At 41.1% G+C, this 19,642-nt stretch overlaps 1 protein-coding gene across 4 annotated transcripts; it reads left to right on the top strand.

The window, feature by feature from the left end:
* The first annotated feature begins 414 nt into the window (after positions 1-414).
* LOC112936064 (probable LRR receptor-like serine/threonine-protein kinase At1g56130) lies at positions 415-14,325 on the top strand. Of its 4 annotated transcripts, none has more exons than XR_010741711.1 (24): positions 415-614; positions 2,476-2,662; positions 3,115-3,186; positions 8,525-8,596; positions 8,677-8,748; positions 9,636-9,707; positions 9,819-9,890; positions 9,967-10,038; positions 10,329-10,400; positions 10,488-10,559; positions 10,637-10,711; positions 10,816-10,887; positions 10,980-11,045; positions 11,141-11,206; positions 11,277-11,321; positions 11,411-11,475; positions 11,564-11,934; positions 12,019-12,220; positions 12,293-12,451; positions 12,535-12,653; positions 12,782-12,992; positions 13,162-13,393; positions 13,487-13,626; positions 13,714-14,211. XR_010741711.1 is itself a non-coding variant. In XM_066311072.1 (24 exons), the coding sequence occupies exons 1-24, from the start codon at positions 491-493 to the stop codon at positions 14,044-14,046; spliced, it is 3,054 nt and encodes a 1,017-aa protein (XP_066167169.1). In that variant the 5' UTR covers positions 420-490; the 3' UTR covers positions 14,047-14,325. The 4 variants fall into 4 exon arrangements, 3 of the variants coding, with proteins under 3 accessions (XP_066167171.1, XP_066167170.1, XP_066167169.1); XM_066311072.1 differs by having other exon boundaries at positions 420-614; positions 13,476-13,626; positions 13,714-14,325; XM_066311074.1 differs by lacking the exons at positions 10,816-10,887; positions 10,980-11,045; positions 11,141-11,206; ... (8 more) ...; positions 13,487-13,626; positions 13,714-14,211 and having other exon boundaries at positions 417-614; positions 10,637-10,807.
* The last annotated feature ends 5,317 nt before the right edge of the window (positions 14,326-19,642 follow it).

Below are 19,642 nucleotides of genomic sequence, written 5' to 3'. Positions count from 1 at the left end.
CTCTTGTTAATGTCATCTTTAATTTGACCAAAACACTTGCTTGCTAAAAGAGGATTCCTAGCATCCCAAAATAAATTTAGTGAGATTCCTAGCATCCCAAAACAAATTTAGTGAGGAGTAAAAATGACAAAAATAACCCTCATCAATAGTAGTAAAGGTAGTAATGGTGATAAGTAGGTAAATGATATTTAAGAGATAAAACTTCTCATTTTATATGCTAGAGGAGGTAGGTAAAGTGGTAGAAGTTGATTTTTTTTTTGGATAAATTTAAACTCTATAAGTTGAGTTTTTTGGGACGGATAGAGTAATCCATATCGTTATCAACCATGACGGATAAGATTAACCAAAGCACGAGGGTCGTTGTTGAAGCTGAGTACACATTTGACCAAATTTTTTAATGTTTAGTGGCACGTACATATATACCTACAGATATACATCTCTTTGGCATGCACACAGTGTTGTTTAGATAGAGAGAGAGAGAGGGAGAGATATGCGTTCTTGCAGCATCAGAGGTGTCATTCGCCACCATCTGGCGTGGCTGGTGCTAATTTTGTGCTCATGGCGGGTTGCAGCTGCTCAGGATCAACAAGCACCAAAAACTGATCCAGTCGAAGGTAATTAAGAATGCACGCGTACGTATATGTAGCCTGCCAATGGGTTGGATTGGAATGGGTCTAATGGATTGGTTTTCAATTTGGATTCACTTGGTATGGGTGTAAACGGGTTGAGATAACTAATGGATTGGAGCAGCTTGGATGAGGGATGGTTGGGTTGGATTGGATTGGTTTTTAGTCATAATTTTTGGGTCTAAAATGGATGGAGTCCATGGATTTCAATTGGATTCATCCCCAAATAGCAGATGATGTCGTCTCAGACACAGAGGCACTCCATCACCACCGCCCTCGGCCGCCTCGACCTCGCCGCGCAGCCGCGTTTGGATGTCCGGCCGCCGCACTAGGTTCGCCGTCGGAGAGCTTCCGCCGCCGCCGCCCGCCGCCTTCTGGAAGGTGGAGAAGACGCGGGCGCGGGGGAGGAAGCGGAGGGAACTCCTGCTGCACGGCGCGCATGGCGCCGACGAGCTCGCCGTCCACGCCGTCGCCGAACCACGTGGCCAAGTTGAGCGCGAACAGTGCGGCGTACAGGCAGCACGACGAGCAGAGCGGCGCCAAGAAGGCGGCGTGGGTGGTGTCGCCCAACGGCCAAGTGAAGCGAGAAAAGGCGGTGGAAGCGGCGCGCGGCGAGGGAGCTGCAGCCGGAGCCGGAGAAGAAGAAGAAAAGCGGATCGACTTGGCCGTGCTCCGTTGCCCTATCTGCCTCCTTCCTAGCTGTTCATCCAATCCATCTGACATTCTTCTTCTTGTTGTTGTTCTTTCATTCGATTCGTGAGGGCTCGGCTAGTGGCAATTTCTTGGCGTGCAGTCCGCGGCGGGGCACTTGGCGTGCAGCAGCTGCCATGGCGACGTCCCGGCAAGCAGTGCCACGCGTGCGGCGGCGCCGCCAAGATCCTGTGCCCCAACGACCTGTTCGGCTGCTGGAGCTACGTCGCCTATTACGACGTCGCCGGCCACCAGCGCGCCTGCCCGCACGCGCCCTGCTCCTGCTCGGAGTCGCGCTGCGACTTCCTCGGCTCGCCGCCGATGCTCCTCGCCCACCTCGTCGCCGACATGTGGTTGGTGTCGATTTGGAATGGGGTGAAATGGACTGGAAAAGTGAACTGAATCCATATAGATGAAATGGGTTGGGTTGATTTGGGTTGAAATATGATATGGGTTGGATTGGTTTGGATTCTAAGAGAAGACAAATGAATTAGAGTGGTTTGGACTTGTGTAGCTTACTGCTTTGGTTTGGGCTGGTTGTGGATTGGATTTCAAACCATTGGCAGGCTTCCACGCATGCATGTCTCTCTTGTTTGGTTTCCCTCCATGTACTTTGATCGCAGGAGTACTAATTTGTGGTTGATAATAACTTTGATAGTGTGTCCGCTCTTGCCGCGTTGAAACCAAAGAGTTAGAGAAATCCTATATATTTATATAAAGTTCATTTCTACAGTGGTTATTAATGCTATTTATATCTTTTCTTATTAAGCCACATCATCTAAATTGTTTCTTTATCCCTATGATAGTTGAGATAGGTATATTGTTCAAATTATCTCTCACGTTTTCTTTTGTTATTAAGCCGTATCACCTTTGTTTTATATTTAAGATGATGTACTTAGCCACATCACTATTGTTGTGATTTTAAATGGCCAATCTAGTTTAAATTATTATAAATAACATCCTAATTGTATATAGTTTTTTTTCTGCAGTCGATAAAGATGAAATTATATAATGTTATGCCTACTGATTATATGTTATTTCTATTATTACTGTATAAAACTTACGCAGCAACCCGTGAGTTTCATGAAGTCTGATTTCACTATTGCGTAGCTTTCATCCGCATGATTACTAATGGTGAGTTAATAAATTAACCATGCAGCGGCTGCTCTGAACACGATACTAGGGAGATGGGGCAAGAAGGCATCACCGGAGTGGAACATCAGCGGTGAGCTCTGCAGCGGTTTCGCAGCTGATAAAACCGATTGGGATAACTACCGCGACATCAACCCGTTCATCAAGTGCGATTGCACATTCAACAACAACACCCTCTGCCACATTACGAGACTGTACGCACACTCTCTTTATCTTTATCGTGGTTTCATCGTGTGTGCTAGCCCATATACACGTATATGCAAGTATGCAAATTAAGATATATATATATATATATATATATATATATATATATATATATATATATATATATATATATATATATATATATATATATATATATATATATATATATATATATATATATATAGACACACACACACATACATACATATATATGTGTATATATATATAGACACACACCAGATTATTGATATTAATTAGTATCTCCAAGGCTGCATATAGAGGAATCAGAAAAGTCTATCCTAAATTTGGTACAGATCTTCCCTAAAGAAAAATTGTACATATCTGCTGGACCCAAACGGAGGTATTCATTTGGTCCTCCGGCTGTATATATGTATCCTGAACATAGTTCTCTTATCAGAATTATTACTTGTTTGTTATGTAGGAGGGTAACTTATTTGGATGTAGTTGGTCAAATACCTGCGGAGCTACAGAATCTCACCCATCTAGTGGACCTGTACGGTATCGAAGACTTCTCTTCTTAATTTATCTTGCTACCTGTCACATTCGGAAATTCACTAGTAATTTCCGAACTAAGTTGTGCATATAATACACTCATCTACTAATTAGCTGAGATACTAAAATTGACAATTGAATATACAGATCCAATATTATAATTACGTTAGATATTACTTATAAATGAAAAGAAAACAACAGGTAACAAACAATCTAACATTAGCTTCAGCTCCACTCTCACAGACAGTTCAACTGAGGTATAAGCCACATGTCTTCTCCTTCGAAAACTTTCTTCAACTGAGATTTGATGATTATTGCAAGGTGAGTAAATAGAATACTCCGTAAGCCACATAGAAAAAATGCAGGTGCATGGGGATACAAAGGAAGGTATAGTAGGGTTCATTTGCAAAAGCAACATTCAGTAAATAGTTGAGAGTAATTAATCAATTTAAAATCAACTCTGAATAGCATACCTATGCTGCGTAGGCCCAACCATCTCTAAACAACCAAACCCGACTACACAGATCTAAAGTCCATACAAAATGCAAACAAATTGTTATGACCAATTTATTTATGATTAATGAGTAGTGTGTGACTAATCACCAAAAAAACATTGCTAGGCTTGCCAATAACCGCATGTATGGCTATTTGAAAAGTTTTACTCTAGTCAGATGTGTACCAATATACCCACAAGACAATTCCACAACATGTCACCATGTTATCGTGTGCCCACGCTTAATATGTCACCACGTGCAAAATTGTGACTCTTCGCATAGCTCAACTCAAAGTAGTTCACCGTTCCCGGATCATCGTCTTTCCATAGCCCGGAATAGACTCCGCAGTGACCCACATGGGCCTATCTCTACCACTTCTTAGTGTGGTGCTCCATGATGAATCATGCTATACAAAACCGGTCCTTAATTGTGATGAGCATGATCATCACATCCATGTGCTCAAAACCTACCATTAGTCAAGTTTTAGTTAGCATATTATTAATCAACCATGACCAAACATCACAACATACCATTAATTAACCATCATTAATCATGAGTGAATCATTAGTTATTGCATGTAAAATGATACTAATGTTTCTTAGCATGGCTAAGCAATTACACTAATATCTAGTCGAACCAATATATATGGCTCAAGCTAGTCAAATTATATCCCAAGATATCAAGGAACAGGATTATCAATACAAACTAGCTATTCAAAGGAAAGGTTCCCACCACCTAATGACATTCGAAATTAAATGCACATTTAAAATAAAAGAAGAATTTAAATATTTTATCAACATGCTCAAAGGGATTGTTTGGGACATGTGTGACATGCCTTACAATAATCAATTAAACAATATATAAAAAGGATGGAAACTACAAGCTAACATGCAAAACGAGAAAAAAGACTAATAAAAACCAAATAAACAATACATAAAAAGTAAACAAACATTTAGAGCTTTATTTTAGATGAATTATGAACTGCCTCATTTCGACTTCATATGAATTAGTAATGAATTTTACAAGATTTAATTCAACTAAAGCCTATTTAAAAGGATTAAATAGATTTATTACATAATTTATAATTATTTTAAAGAAGAAAAAGATAAATTATGATGTCATCAGCAATCAGTCCACCGTAGAGTAGGTCCACAGAGATTGACCACATGTTCACTGAGATGGACAACCGAGATTGATCTTGACCAAGAGTTAACCAAGAGTTAACCAAGATCTGACGGCTCAAACCGATTCAATCTAGGGTTTAGATGGAACCACGTGGCAACATGTTGACGTGAAATTTGTCGCACACGAAGGCCTGAGAGATCCACATAGCTCGTCGTATCAATCGGGTGTAGGGCGTGGCGGTTAGTTTGATCGTACAATTAAGAAGATAGATAGATGGATTGTATAAGATCAAAGAGCCGATCAGCCAATAGGCTGATGTGATGTAGCAAGGCTAGCCGATGTATATAAGGTTTTCATCAATCGTCAATAAACCATTCCTAATCAAAGATAATCTTGATAGATCAGACCTAATTAATCGAGACGGTATGATATTGAAGTTGATAAAGAGATATTTAACTATTGATTATACAAGTTTGAGTATAAGACGATACAACACTTAGAAGTAGTAACAAGATAACTAATTGGCTAGAACTCTAATAAAATGTTGCATAAAAACTTATCGGCTTAGTAGAATATAATTACATATTAGCAACAATCTAATAAATCAAACCTAAACGAGACAGTATAAGATTGAAGATGATAAAAAATGGGATAATTGCTTATTTGACCCTGTTTTGAAGCCTAACTTCTAATCTGACTATGTTTTTCTTAGTTTGCTTATTTGACTTTTTTAAATTGAACACTCCGTCTGACCCTCTTTCCACTACATCATTAGGGTTTCTTCTAGAAAAAGAAAAAAAATCTATTTACTATTTAAACTGACCAAAATACCATCAAGGCACTTCAACCCTATCCATCCCACCTTGTCTCTCTCATCTCTTACAAGCGGCACATGGAGAAATGGATCTGCGGTGGCGGCGGTGCGTCGAGGGAGTGGCTAGCAGCACCGCCGATGCGTGGAGGTAGGGAGCAGCAGCGTCGGCAGCGCATGGGGAAGCGGCGGCTGCCGCACGGATAGGGAGGTCGGCGCAAACGCCATTGCGCGACGGAGCGGCCGCGGCATCACGCGATGCGTGTAGGTATCTCGGAATTCCCGTGTCGCATCAGCGGCCGACCGCGGCAGAAGTGGAGGAGGATGGAGCGTTTCGTTGACGACCTACTCAGGTCTCTCAAGAAGAACGCCACGGTGGGTGCGCCGACGACCATGGTGAACGTGTTCCGGATTATTATCGAGATATTGATCTGGCTACTACTTGGATAACCTTGATGAGATATTGATTATCAGAGCACTTGATTAATTTGCTGCGCCTAGACGTTTCTCTACAAGTGAAGGGGGCATGCAAGAGTATAAGAATTCCCTCGCGAGTTCATTCGATGGGCCGTTTAATTCGCTTGTGGAGGCATCGGTTTGTCCGCAGCGGCGCTGTCGCGGGGAGCAGTGGCGTGCAAAGGGTGGTCGGCGGCGGCACCCAGCATCAACCTCCAGCTACTGTGTATTAAATTTGTCAAATTGATTCTGATTTGTTAAAAGATCCATTTGTATGAATGTTTGGATACAAGAGGGCCAAATAAGCAAGGGCAAAAGGGACTATTTGCCTCTTATTTAACAGTGTTAACCCGCCTTAACGGAACAGGGTCAGACGGTTCATTTGATTTTGATGAACAGGGTCAAATAAGCAAACTGAAAATTGTAGGGTCAAATTAGTAGTTATGCTTTTAAACATGGTCAAATAAGCAATTGCCCCTAAAAAACCTATTTATCCGATAAATCTACACAGACGTGATGGATATAACAAATCTATCTAAAACAATAGTATAATTAGAGAAATATCAACTAAATCAGAATATCGGACCTAACCAAGAAAGTCCTAACTAAGTCGATGCAACTCTAAACGGCAATGCAGTTAAAGATAGAATCAATATATCGGATATGTAATGCTTGCGTCAACCCAAAAAGAATACCTGACTTAATCGAGAAAGTTCTTGCCACGGCGATACATGAAAAGTTGATAGAAATTACTTCCTCATTGGAGATCAAAACCAATGCAGCCCAACTCAAAGTAAGAACTTGCTAGAACAAAAGGTTGCAATGCGCCGAAAGTAATTGTATTAATATGTGGAGAAAGTTTACAAAGACCCTGTGGTACATATTTATCTCCTCAGGTTGATGCAAGTCCTAATCAGACAAGACATAGGTTTGCTAAACATAAAAGGAAAAAATACAAGTCTTAATCAGACATTAGATAAAACTTCCTAAAGATTAAAGGAAAGTTACTAAATCAACAGATAGAATTAATATGCCATGCCATGGTCTTCACAATCCTTTTTGAATTCGGTATCTTCTGGATAGACTTCCATTGGTTGATCAAATTTGTCCTTCAACCAAATCCACTAAGGAACCTTACCAACTTTTGGTGATAACACAATAGCAATGGCGTGGTGATGATGTCACCTCACCGGCGACGACCTGCTCGGAACCCAAAGATCGCCGGCGAATCAGGCACGGCAGCATGAACGGAGGGTACCGAGAGGTTGAGTGTGACGAGCCGAACTCATCGAGAGGCGTTGCGACGACGGACGGTGAAGGCGACGAGGTGGAAATGACGGTGTAGCTCGGGTCATCGTCAATAGCGGTGTTCTGGCAGTATAGGGTGATGGAGGACCGGCAGATGAAATGCGCCTCCTCCTTGCGCACCCGGCGAAGGTGACAGTGGGCGAAGGCGACAAGTAGAGCGGCGACGAGTAGAGCAACGACGTGATCCGACTGGAAGGTGGCAGCAGTGCTGATGCTATGGGCTAGCGGCGAAGCTAGGGCTACAGGCTCCGATTTGTGCAGGCGAGGGTGGCAGCGGAAAGAGGAGAGGGAGGGGGATCCTGTTTGTAGCCACGAGATAATGTATCCGGGCCTAAGACGGCTATGGCAGCGCTGGGAAAAACTAGGGTTCTACCGGATAGAGAGTGTCCGAGTTCGAGCTCGATTCCACACGATTTACTTAGATATTTTTGGGGATTTCATGGGGAAAGGAAAGAGGAGATAGGGAACAAACGGCCTCAACTAATTTTGGAAAAGATCTAGAGAGGCGGCTGGATTTGGAGAGGAACGCAGACAGTGTGATTCTGGCTGGATGCTGGGGACAACACTAACATGTGGGACCAGATCCCACATGTTGGCAGGAGTGAGAGGAGGGAGGCGGTGGGCTGGTGACTTAGGCTAGCGGCCTAGCGCTAGCTGCGCTGAGCGCGGAGAGAGAGACATGGGCTCAATTCGACCCAGAACTTTGGAGGGGTTTCTAATTTATTTTATATTTAAATAACCATTGAATTGATGTTTGTATTGTTAAAATTAGTAATTGAGCTCTGAAAAATCCGAAAAAATTCTAGAGAGTGTAAACTAATCATGGAGAATATAATAAAAATTAAATCCAGCAATGTTTTATTTAGGAAACTTTATTTCCCACTTTAATTCATTTTCTTAATTAATGTACACTTTAATATAAATTCTAGAAGTATTTTATTAAATAATTTATAAATTCCTGAAACAAAATCAGGGTGTGGCACTACTAAAGAGTCTTGTACTAATAATTTATAGATCAAGGGTTTGCACAAAATATAAATTCAATCCCATGGTTCTTTCTGTGAACACCAACAAATGCTTGTCAGGTATTCATCATTATTTTTGTGTTGGCTAATTGTTCTAGTTTATTTTTGTGATCTTTTCAGGAACTTATTCCGTAATTACTTGACTGGTCCCATTCCGTCGTTCATCGGAAAATTTACTTCAATGCAATACTTGTATGAGTTACATGTTTGTTCTAGATCATGTTCCATCTATTGGTCGTTGTTTTTTTTTAATTATTGCTAATCATCTCAAGGTCATTATCTTTCAATCCACTATCTGGACTACTTCCAAAGGAACTAGGAAACCTCACCAATCTTCTTTCATTGTAAGAAATCTTTTCTCACATGTGGATTAATCTTCCACTGCTCCCTCTGCTACAAACCACTCATCCTTTCAGCTTTAACTGTCAATTCCTAGCAGTTTTCACGCGCGTGCGCGCACATATATATAGAGAGAGAGTTGAACTTATGACTACGAATCTGAGCATAGCTTATGTGTAAATTGTTAGCTAGAAGTTGTATTTTTTTTTACGGAGGGAGTACGAACTATAAATTATGAAATTATTTCTCATGTTGAATCTAAATGTTAAACTATATAAATATGTAAAAATGGATGGTTAGAAATATAATGTTTGACTTACAACAAAAGTAGAATGACAGATAATATGAAATGAGTGGAGTATATATTTGGACTGCACGAACTAATATAATAATACATGAAATAGCAATCGCATAAGTTCTACTTCCCCCGTCCCATAATAAGTGCAGTTGTGGGTTTTAGTGCTCAACATTTGACCGTCCGTTTTATTTGAAATATTTTTATAAATAGTATTCTAATTGTTATTAGATGATAAAATATGAATAGTAGTTTATGCATGACTTATTTTTTTAAAAACAATCATAATTTTTTCAAATAAGACGAACGGTCAAACGTTTGATACAGAAACACTTATGGTTGCACTTATAATGGGACGGAGGGAGTGATAAAAAAGATCAAAACTACTACTAAATAGGATGTAATAGGCATGTCAGTGTAACTCCTGCTCATGTGGTGCTTCATATGATCAAGTAAGATTGAACAGCAAATACTTGAACATATTGTAATGATGAATATTGTGGGTCCAATGGCACATCAGGAAAACTATGCCCCTTTTGCTATTAGTTGATGACAAAAATTTTTTGTCAGTCCTGAAATATTTCATTTTTCATTTAGGGGCATTAGCTCAGACAATTTTACAGGAAGTCTTCCAGAAGAACTGGGTAACTTGACCAAACTTCAGCAATTGTAAGATACCCCATTGATTTCTAACTTCTTATTTCTACTTGTAAAAGAACTAAATTTGGAATGGTCATATCTATTGTCAAACATGATAATATTTCAAACTTTCAATAACAGGTACTTTGATAGTTCTGGATTCAGTGGTCCGTTCCCTTCATCGTTCTCAAAACTTCAGAACCTGAAGTTCTTGTATAGTCAAAAACATAGCCTCAATTATTATATTCGTCATGTTTTCATGCTAAATGATATTTTGGTCTGCTTGCAGGAGTGCATCAGATAATGTATTCAAAGGGAAAATACCTGCTTATTTGGGCACAATGACTAATTTGGAAGACATGTAAGCTTGTTAAGATATCATTCGTTCTTACTGTTCAGAGATAGATGAATCTGTGCAAGATAAATTACTGTCTGTATATCACATTATCTCCATTCAGACTTAAACAAAAGCATTTTTTCACATTTCAGTCCTCACTCAATATAAATGCAGATATCTGCATCACAGTAAGCGGTCCACATGGCATGTTCATACCTAGAGATCTTATTAAGAATGCTCACACAGAGATTTTTTTTCTTACTTTATAAAGGTTGAATGTCCCTAACTTTTTTTCTAAAATAATGAGCTTGTAGTGCTTTCCACGGAAACTCCTTTGAAGGACCAGTCCCAGAAAGTCTGTCTAATCTGACCAAATTAACAAGATTGTAAGTATACTCTTTTTGTGGCATGAACTCTTGAAGGTTGACAATGTCAAGGCTGATAACTAATTTATGAAAAACTCAAATGAGCAGATGGATTGGAGATATTATAAATGGGGTCTCTCCGTTGGCATTTATCAGTAATATGGCATCCCTGAGCACACTGTATGTGATGCTTTTAGCTATAAAGCTTACAGTATTGTCTAGTTGCAAGTTACCAAGGTTGTATTTCCTCGTTACAGAATATTGAGGAACTGCAAGATATCTAGTGATCTCGGAGCAGTAGAATTTTCCATGTTTAAACAGTTAAAATTGCTGTAAGTTTTCAATTACAGGCCATGGTGCCAACTGATGACGTTATTACTCATTTCCTCATGTTGTGTACCATATGTTCAAGTAATATGATAGTCATGTGGCACAGGGACTTGAGTTTTAACAATATCACAGGAGAAGTTCCTCAATCCATCTTGAATTTGGGAAATCTCAATTCTTTGTAAGAAATTCTTTCTTTACATCAATTTGTTCATACGAGCCTGTATTAAGCAGATGAGTATATTTTATAATCTTGAACTGTGCCCAATTCAGGTTTCTTGGGAACAATAGCCTTACAGGAAAGTTGCCGGATGGTATAAGCTCTTCATTAAAAGTGATGTATGTCAAATACAATTGACATGGCAGTATAGCACAAACTACATTCATAATAGTACGCACTAATTTTGTATAACATAATTCTGGAATGTTGACAGAGATTTTTCGTACAACCAACTCACTGGGAGCATTCCTTCTTGGGCTAGACAAAACAATTTACAGTTGTAAGTGTAAAAGTGTGATATTTGTGTCGCTGAGAAAAAATATAAATACTAATATTCTGTTTTTTGAAAGGAATTTGGTGGCAAACAACTTCTTACTCGATACCACCAGTGAAAGGTACTTGTGACATTTAGTTCTAATTTGGCGAGTGAACTATATGAAAATCTTGCTGGTAACTTTAAATTTTCAATTCAAATTGTGCACAGTACGCTACCTTGGGGAATAAACTGCCTCCAACAAGACACCCCTTGTTTCCGTGGATCTCCAGAATGTATATTTCTCATTCTTCATAAAACTAAACAGTAACATGAACTTACGAATTTGAATGATGGCTACAATTTTTTTAATCTTAATTGCAGATTATTCCTTCGCAGTTGACTGTGGCAGTAATGCATCCATAAGAGGCTCAGATGACACTATTTATGAAGCAGATCCTACAAATCTTGGAGCTGCAACATATTATGTTACCGGTCAAACAAGATGGGGTGTCAGTAGTGTAGGGAACGCCATAGATGCAAAGAATATTATATATAGCTCCCAACCTTTTCAAAATGTAGTTGATTCAGAGTTGTTTGAAACTGCAAGGATGTCATCATCATCTCTGAGGTACTATGGACTTGGACTTGAGAATGGAAATTACACTGTTTTGCTCCAATTCGCAGAATTAGCTTTTCCAGACTCACAGACTTGGCTAAGCTTAGGGAGAAGAGTTTTTGACATATATATCCAGGTAGAAATTTTGTGCATTTTATATAATGTTTTTCTACTGAATCTTACCAATATTTATCTAAAAGTATTACTGATATTTACATAGGGTGCTCTAAAACAAAAGGATTTCGATATAAGGAAAACAGCAGGTGGAAAATCTTTTACCGTAGTTAATAGGAGTTTCATGGTAACTGTGTCTAAAAACTTCCTTGAGATCCATCTATTCTGGGCTGGCAAGGGCACTGTTGACATACCTACTAAAGATAATTACTATGGGCCAATGATCTCAGCATTGAGCGTCACTCCAAGTAAGCACCACACTAAAACAACAGCAGGAAGTGTTATATTCGCTGCCGATAAATAATATTTTTCCTTTGCAGATTTTACTCCTACCGTTCGAAACGGCATACCAAAAAGGAAAAGTAAAGCAGGTGCAATTTCCGGAATATTGATTGGTGCAATAGTTTTAGTATTAGCAGCATTATTTGGAGTGTTTACACTAGTAAAGAAGCGGAGAGCATTGGCACAACAGAAAGAAGGTATTATATATCAGGACATATATAATTCAAACATCAAAATTATCTGGTTTACTCTTCTCATCTGTGCTAAAAATAACATGCAGAACTATACAACCTGGTTGGACGACCTGACGTTTTTAGTTATGCTGAGCTAAAGCTAGCCACAGACAATTTCAGTTCTCAAAATATTCTAGGCGAAGGTGGATTCGGGCCAGTGTATAAGGTTCTTTATTTCCATAATTAATTATGTACAACTGCAGCTGGTTATAAATTTATCTGATTTGGCATTGAAGTGCTGTGTTTTAGCAACATTTGTCTATGCTCAAAATACACATGTAAAAACCTTGGCAGGGTAAGCTACCTGATGAAAGAGTTATAGCTGTGAAGCAACTTTCACAATCATCTCATCAGGGAACAAGCCAGTTTGTGACAGAGGTTGCGACAATTTCCGCTGTGCAACATCGAAATCTTGTGATATTGCATGGATGCTGCATTGATAGTAAAACACCCTTGTTGGTTTATGAGTACCTTGAAAATGGAAGCTTAGATCGAGCAATCTTTGGTGAGTTCACTTCTGTAAAATTGCCGCCCTCGGCACTTATAGAATTGTATTTTCTTTCTACACAAATAAAACTCATTGCTTCGTGACTAATAATTAAGGATTTTTCTTTTCTGCATCTTTGTTATAATTGGCATTCCTGATGATAACTGAGCTATTTCTGCTTGTAAAGGTGACAGTAACTTAAACCTAGACTGGGTAATGCGCTTCGAGATCATTTTAGGAATAGCAAGAGGGCTAACTTATCTTCATGAGGAGTCAAGTGTACGCATTGTGCATAGGGACATCAAAGCTAGTAATGTTCTACTTGACACTAATCTCATCCCAAAGATCTCGGACTTTGGACTTGCCAAACTCTACGATGAGAATCAAACTCATGTGAGCACTAGAATTGCAGGCACATTGTAAGAATGTTTTACCACTTATCTTCTTATGATTATAACATCAATATGAATGCTACTATTAACTTGTCTTATCATTTTTAAGGGGCTATCTAGCTCCTGAGTATGCAATGAGAGGCCATTTGTCAGAAAAGGCTGATATTTTTGCATTCGGAGTGGTCATGTTGGAGACTGTCGCTGGGAGACCAAACACCGACAACTCCCTCGAGGAAAGCAAGATCTGTCTCCTTGAATGGGTATGCTGGTCTATGTTCTTCCCATACTAGAAAACTTCAATTCATTGTAAATTGCCTTTTGCTTACTCAAACTATGTTTATCAAAAGGCATGGGGCCTGTATGAAATGGATCAAGCACTTGGAATTGTTGACCCAAGTCTCAAGGAATTTGACAAGGATGAAGCTTTTAGAGTCATATATGTTGCACTTGTCTGCACTCAGGGCTCTCCGCACCAGCGACCGCCAATGTCGAAGGTCGTGACAATGTTGACTGGAGATGTCGATGTGGCTAAGGTGGTCACCAAGCCAAGCTACATCACTGAGTGGCAGCTTAGGGGTGGTGGGTACAGCAGCAACACCACTAGCAGCTACGCATGGTCTAGCAACCCTGAGTTGAGTAGGCAAAAAGAGATCACTGAAGTTTCTCTCCAGGTGAGGTGAATTTAATGTAGAAAATCTATGGGCCATCTATATTGGTTTGAAATGACGATATTGTAACTCCTTTTTTTTACATAATTTTGTAATTTTGTGTCGATGTGAGTTATTGCAAACAATGGAATTACTTATCCTGAATCTTTCCTGGTAACAAAAGTTTGCTCCTAATAATTTGTAAATGGTGAATAACTGTGGTGTATTCACTACTCAAAAAAAAAAGTTAATAGATAACCTTTTATCTGTAATGGTCAGTGCAATGCAGAGGTAAAATTTTGTCCAATTGTTTATAAACACTGACATGGTATGGTTACAGTGCGGTAGGTGTGTTGTCCACTTTCCAACGGATTCGACTTTGTATTAATATTTAGATCGAGGTGTCAGCAATTTAACAAACAAGATGCCACGTGACCTTAATGGTTGTTTGGTCTTGCAACTTCATCTGTGACCATGGCCAAAGTGAGACCATGTTCTGATGGAGGATGTTCCTAGGTAGCAGGGACGTCTTGGATATCATCCCACCTCTTCCAATAGCTATGTATTACTTCAGGGTGTCTTGGGTTTTTAAATCATTATTATTGCTAATTTAATGTATGAAGCTGTGAACAGTTAGATAGTTGTTTTCCCATCTTTGGAACCTAACTTATCGTATGTGTTTTTTCGTATTTCTAATTCAGATTGTTTTTATGTTGTTCTTATTTACTTATTTACTCATCGATTGATCATAGGAACATTTTTTTTTTTGCATCGGCAAGATCAGTGACCCTTGAAGTAGTTTTTTTTTATAATGAAATTCATTCCGGCTTTTGCTTAAAGAAAAACTACAACCAGTTATTACGGAGGTTGCAGGACAAATGAGTGCAAATTACAAAATTACAGCTCGATTAAAAATAAGAAAACTACATAGTATACCACTTTAAAGACAAATATTTCCATCTATGGTTGGCAAGAGTATGTATAGTCATTGTTTCTACCAACGGTTTACAAGTTAAATGTAGTCCTTATCTTCCTCAAATAAGAAAAGAAAAAACCTTTGAAATCAGCGGCTGATCCTTGTCGATCAAATTTCGCTCCAGGCACTACCAGTGCTAACCTCAAACCAAAGCATGACATAACATCAGAGAGTAACTAAGCTATAATCAATCATTCGTCTAGTCCATGCCACCACCATTGCAATCGAACCCAACTGGTAGGAACACCGCCACAAGGACGCCCCACTAATAGGGAACCTCCGATGTGACGCCTTCATGAAAGTGGCAACTAGGATATTACTGTAACACCCTGAAAATTTTGATTTTAAAATATGGAAACTAAAATTTATTGAAAGTAAGGATCCCCGGCCTATCCAAGGATGTCGCGAGGAGGAGCGAGAGCTGAGCAGTGGCAAGGAGGCGGCCCACCACTGATGACCTGTAATGCGGGCCATGGAGGACGACCTGCTCAGCGAGGAGGACGTGGCTGCCGGCAACGACCTTCAGCGTGGGGCGTGGATGGTGGAGGACCTGCTCAATATGGAGGACGTGGTCGCCACCACCGACCTCTAGCGTGGGCCGTGGACGGTCGAGGACCTGCTCCTCATTAACGACATTGCCACCCAAAGGGAGGGCCGCTATAACGCACTCACTTGCTGTGTCGGTATGCTTTTGATTTCTCTCTTTCTATTTCTCTTTCTTCTCCGATGGATATATTGATCCATCAATCGCTTATTAGATCAAGTTAGTGCAGGGCTTAAGAGGCCCAGGAAGAGCTATAGACTATTGTGGCTGAACTACTGGTCCTGGAGCATGACGGAGCAGGAGCAGCTACTGGTCCTGGAGCTGCATGGCCGTGATGGGGAATCGGTGGAGCAAGATCGATGCCGTTGCGCTGGGATGGGTATGAGCTAATCCCTCACAAGAATCGTCTGGTACCTCATAAGTATCGCCTAATACTTCACAAGAATCATCCGATACACGTATGTAAGATCGAGATGTCGACTAGAGGGGGGTGAATAGGCGATTTAAAACTAAATGACACCAAATCAAAACTAACCTAAGTTGCTAGGCTTGGTGAGGGTCAACTCTAACTAAGCAACTAAGTTATGTTTTGCAAATCTAGGGTGATAGAGGCTCAATTATATCTCTACGAAAGTAAATCACACTCCTATGTCAATGTTTAGCAATCCTAGGGTGATATGATCTCAAGTTTGTCTCTAGAAAAGTAAATTGCACAAAGGTAAATGCGACAATCAAATGAGACAAGGAGACAAGAGATTTTTCATCGAGGTTCGGAAACTCGCTGGTTTCCTACTCCCCGTTGAGGCGAGCCCAACTCCACCACTCAACCACGAAGCCTCCGCACGCCCTCTTCGTCAAGGGGTGGGCAAGGCGGGAGCCAGCCCACGGAGAGGACTACCCAAGCCTCGATCACTAGGGTAGTTCTTTCTTCTCTCCGAAGGTGGTGAACTCCAAACCACTCACAAACCGGCACCGGGCCTCCTCCACAATTATCACGCCCGGAATTTCTATCCAAAATTCCAAACGCTTACATGTGTGGGAACCCTCGTCCAGGAATCAGCCGAGGCACACAATAACAAATTGATAATAGAGTACAAATATTACTCTAACTAATAAGCGAATAAAATGTCATTACAGAGGTAGATAGTTCCTCTCAATCAATAAAGATCTAAGCAGCGGAAAATAAGATAAACGGCGCGGACGGCTCCACTCCACAAGCAGCTTGACCAAGGCTACACCTAATCCTCCACACCATCAGCATCATTGTAGAACTCTTCCTCTGATGAATGATTGCAAGGTGAGTATATGACATACTCAGCAAGCCACGCAGCAAATATGCAAGTGCACAGGATAACAAAGGATGGCATAATAGGGTTTCTTTTGCAAAAGCAGCATTTAGCAAACATTTGAGAATTTAATAAAACAGTTAAGTAATAATTAAACAATATTAATCCAACGCTATACAACATACCCTGTTGTATAGGCCCAACCATTCTGAACAACCATCCCGGCTGCACAGTTCTATCTCCAAACCAGGAATATACCATTCCAAACCAGGAGCTAATCAAATTATTACCAGTTATAGCATCATTTACTATGGTGAGAAGGGTGAGACTAATCACGAAAGACATTGTTAGACCCGCCCATAACCGCGGGCACGGCTATTCGAATAGTTTTACTCTGATCAGAGGTGTACCACTGTACCCACAAGACACAACCCCACATCATGTCACCATGTGCCTCAATACCACCACGGTACCTCGGAAAGGAGTTGTGACAATACCCCTTGCATAACACAATCCACTGCAGCGCACCTTCCTGGATCATAATCACCCCCTTATAAACAAGGCATGGACTCCCCAGCGACCCCCGTGGGCTTATCTCCGCCACTTCTCAGTCTGGTGCCCCGCAATGAACCATGTTATACAAAAGATAAAGCCGTTGCCCACGCTGGCTTGTGGTTGGCACGGTTAATGTTTCACAACCGAAACTCGTGAACCGGTCCTTAATTGTCATGAGCACGACCATCAAAACCATGTGCTCACAACCCACCATTACCAGGTTTTAGTTGGCACATTAATTAATTAACCAATCACAATTGACCATCGTGAGCTATCATTAAATAATAGTGAATCATAAGTTATCCCAAAAGTGTGCTAATGTTTCTAAGCATGGCTAAGCAATTATATCTAATATCTAGTTGAACCAATATAAATAAAGCTCAACTAGTCAAATTATAATAACCCAAGGTATCAAGGAATAAAGTAATCAAGAACAAAAGGGCTATAGCAAACAATAGGTTAATTCCACCCAATGACATTCGAAAATAAATGCAATAGTTGAATAGAAACAATAGCTTTAAACGGGATCAACATGCTCAAAGGGTTGTTTGGGATCTGTGTGACTTGCCTTGCTGGCCTTGGAACTCTTCAAACTCTTCTCCTGCGAAAACGGACTCTCCGGAAACGACGGAATCTAAGCAGAAAAGAGCAAAATCACCAAAACAGCACATAAACAAGCATGAACAGTACATGTGGATATTTTTATTGTGTAGATCTCAATTTTAGAAAAATTTAGAGACTTGAACCAACTAAATCGGAGCTAAGATGAATTAGTTATGAATTTTTGAAGATTAAATCGGATTAAAACACTTATATTGATTTTAATTGAATTATGACGCAATAATGAATTATTTTTGAAAAGGAAAAGGGATTTATTGCGTCAGCGGGCTAGGGTTTCGGTGGACCGGGCGCACGGCGGCGGTTCACGCGAACGGACGGCCGAGATCGACTTGATCCAAAACGGACGGCCGAGATCGATCGGTCCACGACCGGCTCATGGAAGAGGGCGACGATGACGTCGGCGATGACGTCACCACCGGCGGCGGCGGCTCGGCGGCTCGGACGGCTCGGACGGCGCACGCTTGCCAGCGAACGGCGGCACTTCGGCAAGAACGGAGGACACCAACGGGTAGCGGACGGCACGGCGAACTCACCGGCGACCCAAGCGACGGCGGAAGACCAACGGACGGCGACGGCGACGAGGAAGAAGCGACGGCGGAGATCGGGTCGACAACGGCGACGATGCTCCGGCGGTCTCCGACGGTGGCGAAGGGGCGGACGAGGACGGCGACGACTTGGCGATCCCGACGGTGGCCTTCCTGAGCGATGACGATGACCGGAACGGCGGCGGCGCAGGGCTGGAGCGACGGCGGCGACGGCGGCTCGAGGTCTCACGACGCTAGGGCGCTACCGGTGACGAGAGGCGAAGGCGAGGGTGGCGGCGGGTAGAGAAGAGCTCGGGGGTCCTTTTAAAGGGGCTCGGAGGCAGCGGCGAAGGCCCACGACGGCCGGCGACGAGAAGGAAAGTTCGGGAAAATCGAATCCGAAACAAACTCGAATCCACGAATTTCCAAACGATTTTAGCCGGTGTTTCCAAAGGAGAAAAGGTAGAGGAAATCCCGAAGATCATTTCCCCTCTTTTGATTCGGCCGGAGAAGGAAAGGATCGGCCGATTTGGAAAGCGGCGGCGGCGGCGCGGCGCTAAGGTTTCGGCCGGAGGAAGACGACGACTCCGACAGGCGGGCCCCACCTGTCAGCGAGCGAGGACGCGCGCGCGGGCGGCTGCGGCTGCGGACTGGGCCGACTTGGGCCGAGGAGAGAGAGAAGGGTTTTGGGCCGACTTTCGGCCCAAAGCCAAAAGAAGACTTTTCAAAACCTTTTTCAATTTAAATTATTTTTTAAATGCAATTCCATTTATTAAAAATACTTCCTTAGCTCAAATAAATCCCAGAAAAATCTAGGAATTATAGAATTAAGCAAAGTATTTAATGAAATTTTATCTGGCCCCATTTTATATTGGAATTTATTAATTAAAATTAGATCTTCTCTTCTAGGCTTTTAAAATAAATTCTAAAAATTCCATTTAAACAACAATTTATATATTTTGAATTTTCAGGGTGTGACAAACCTACCCCCTTAAACAGAATCTCGTCCTCGAGATTCGGAAGAACTGGCGAACAGATGCGGATGAGTTGACTTCAATTCATCTTCTCGTTCCCAAGTTGATTCTTCTTCCGAGTGATTACTCCATTGAACTTTGCAAAAACG

Source organism: Oryza sativa, chromosome 5 (genome assembly GCF_034140825.1).
Source record: "Oryza sativa Japonica Group chromosome 5, ASM3414082v1".
NCBI lineage: Eukaryota > Viridiplantae > Streptophyta > Magnoliopsida > Poales > Poaceae > Oryza > Oryza sativa.
Note: the sequence above shows the minus strand (reverse complement) of the source record. Positions and strands in the feature narration are given on the sequence as shown.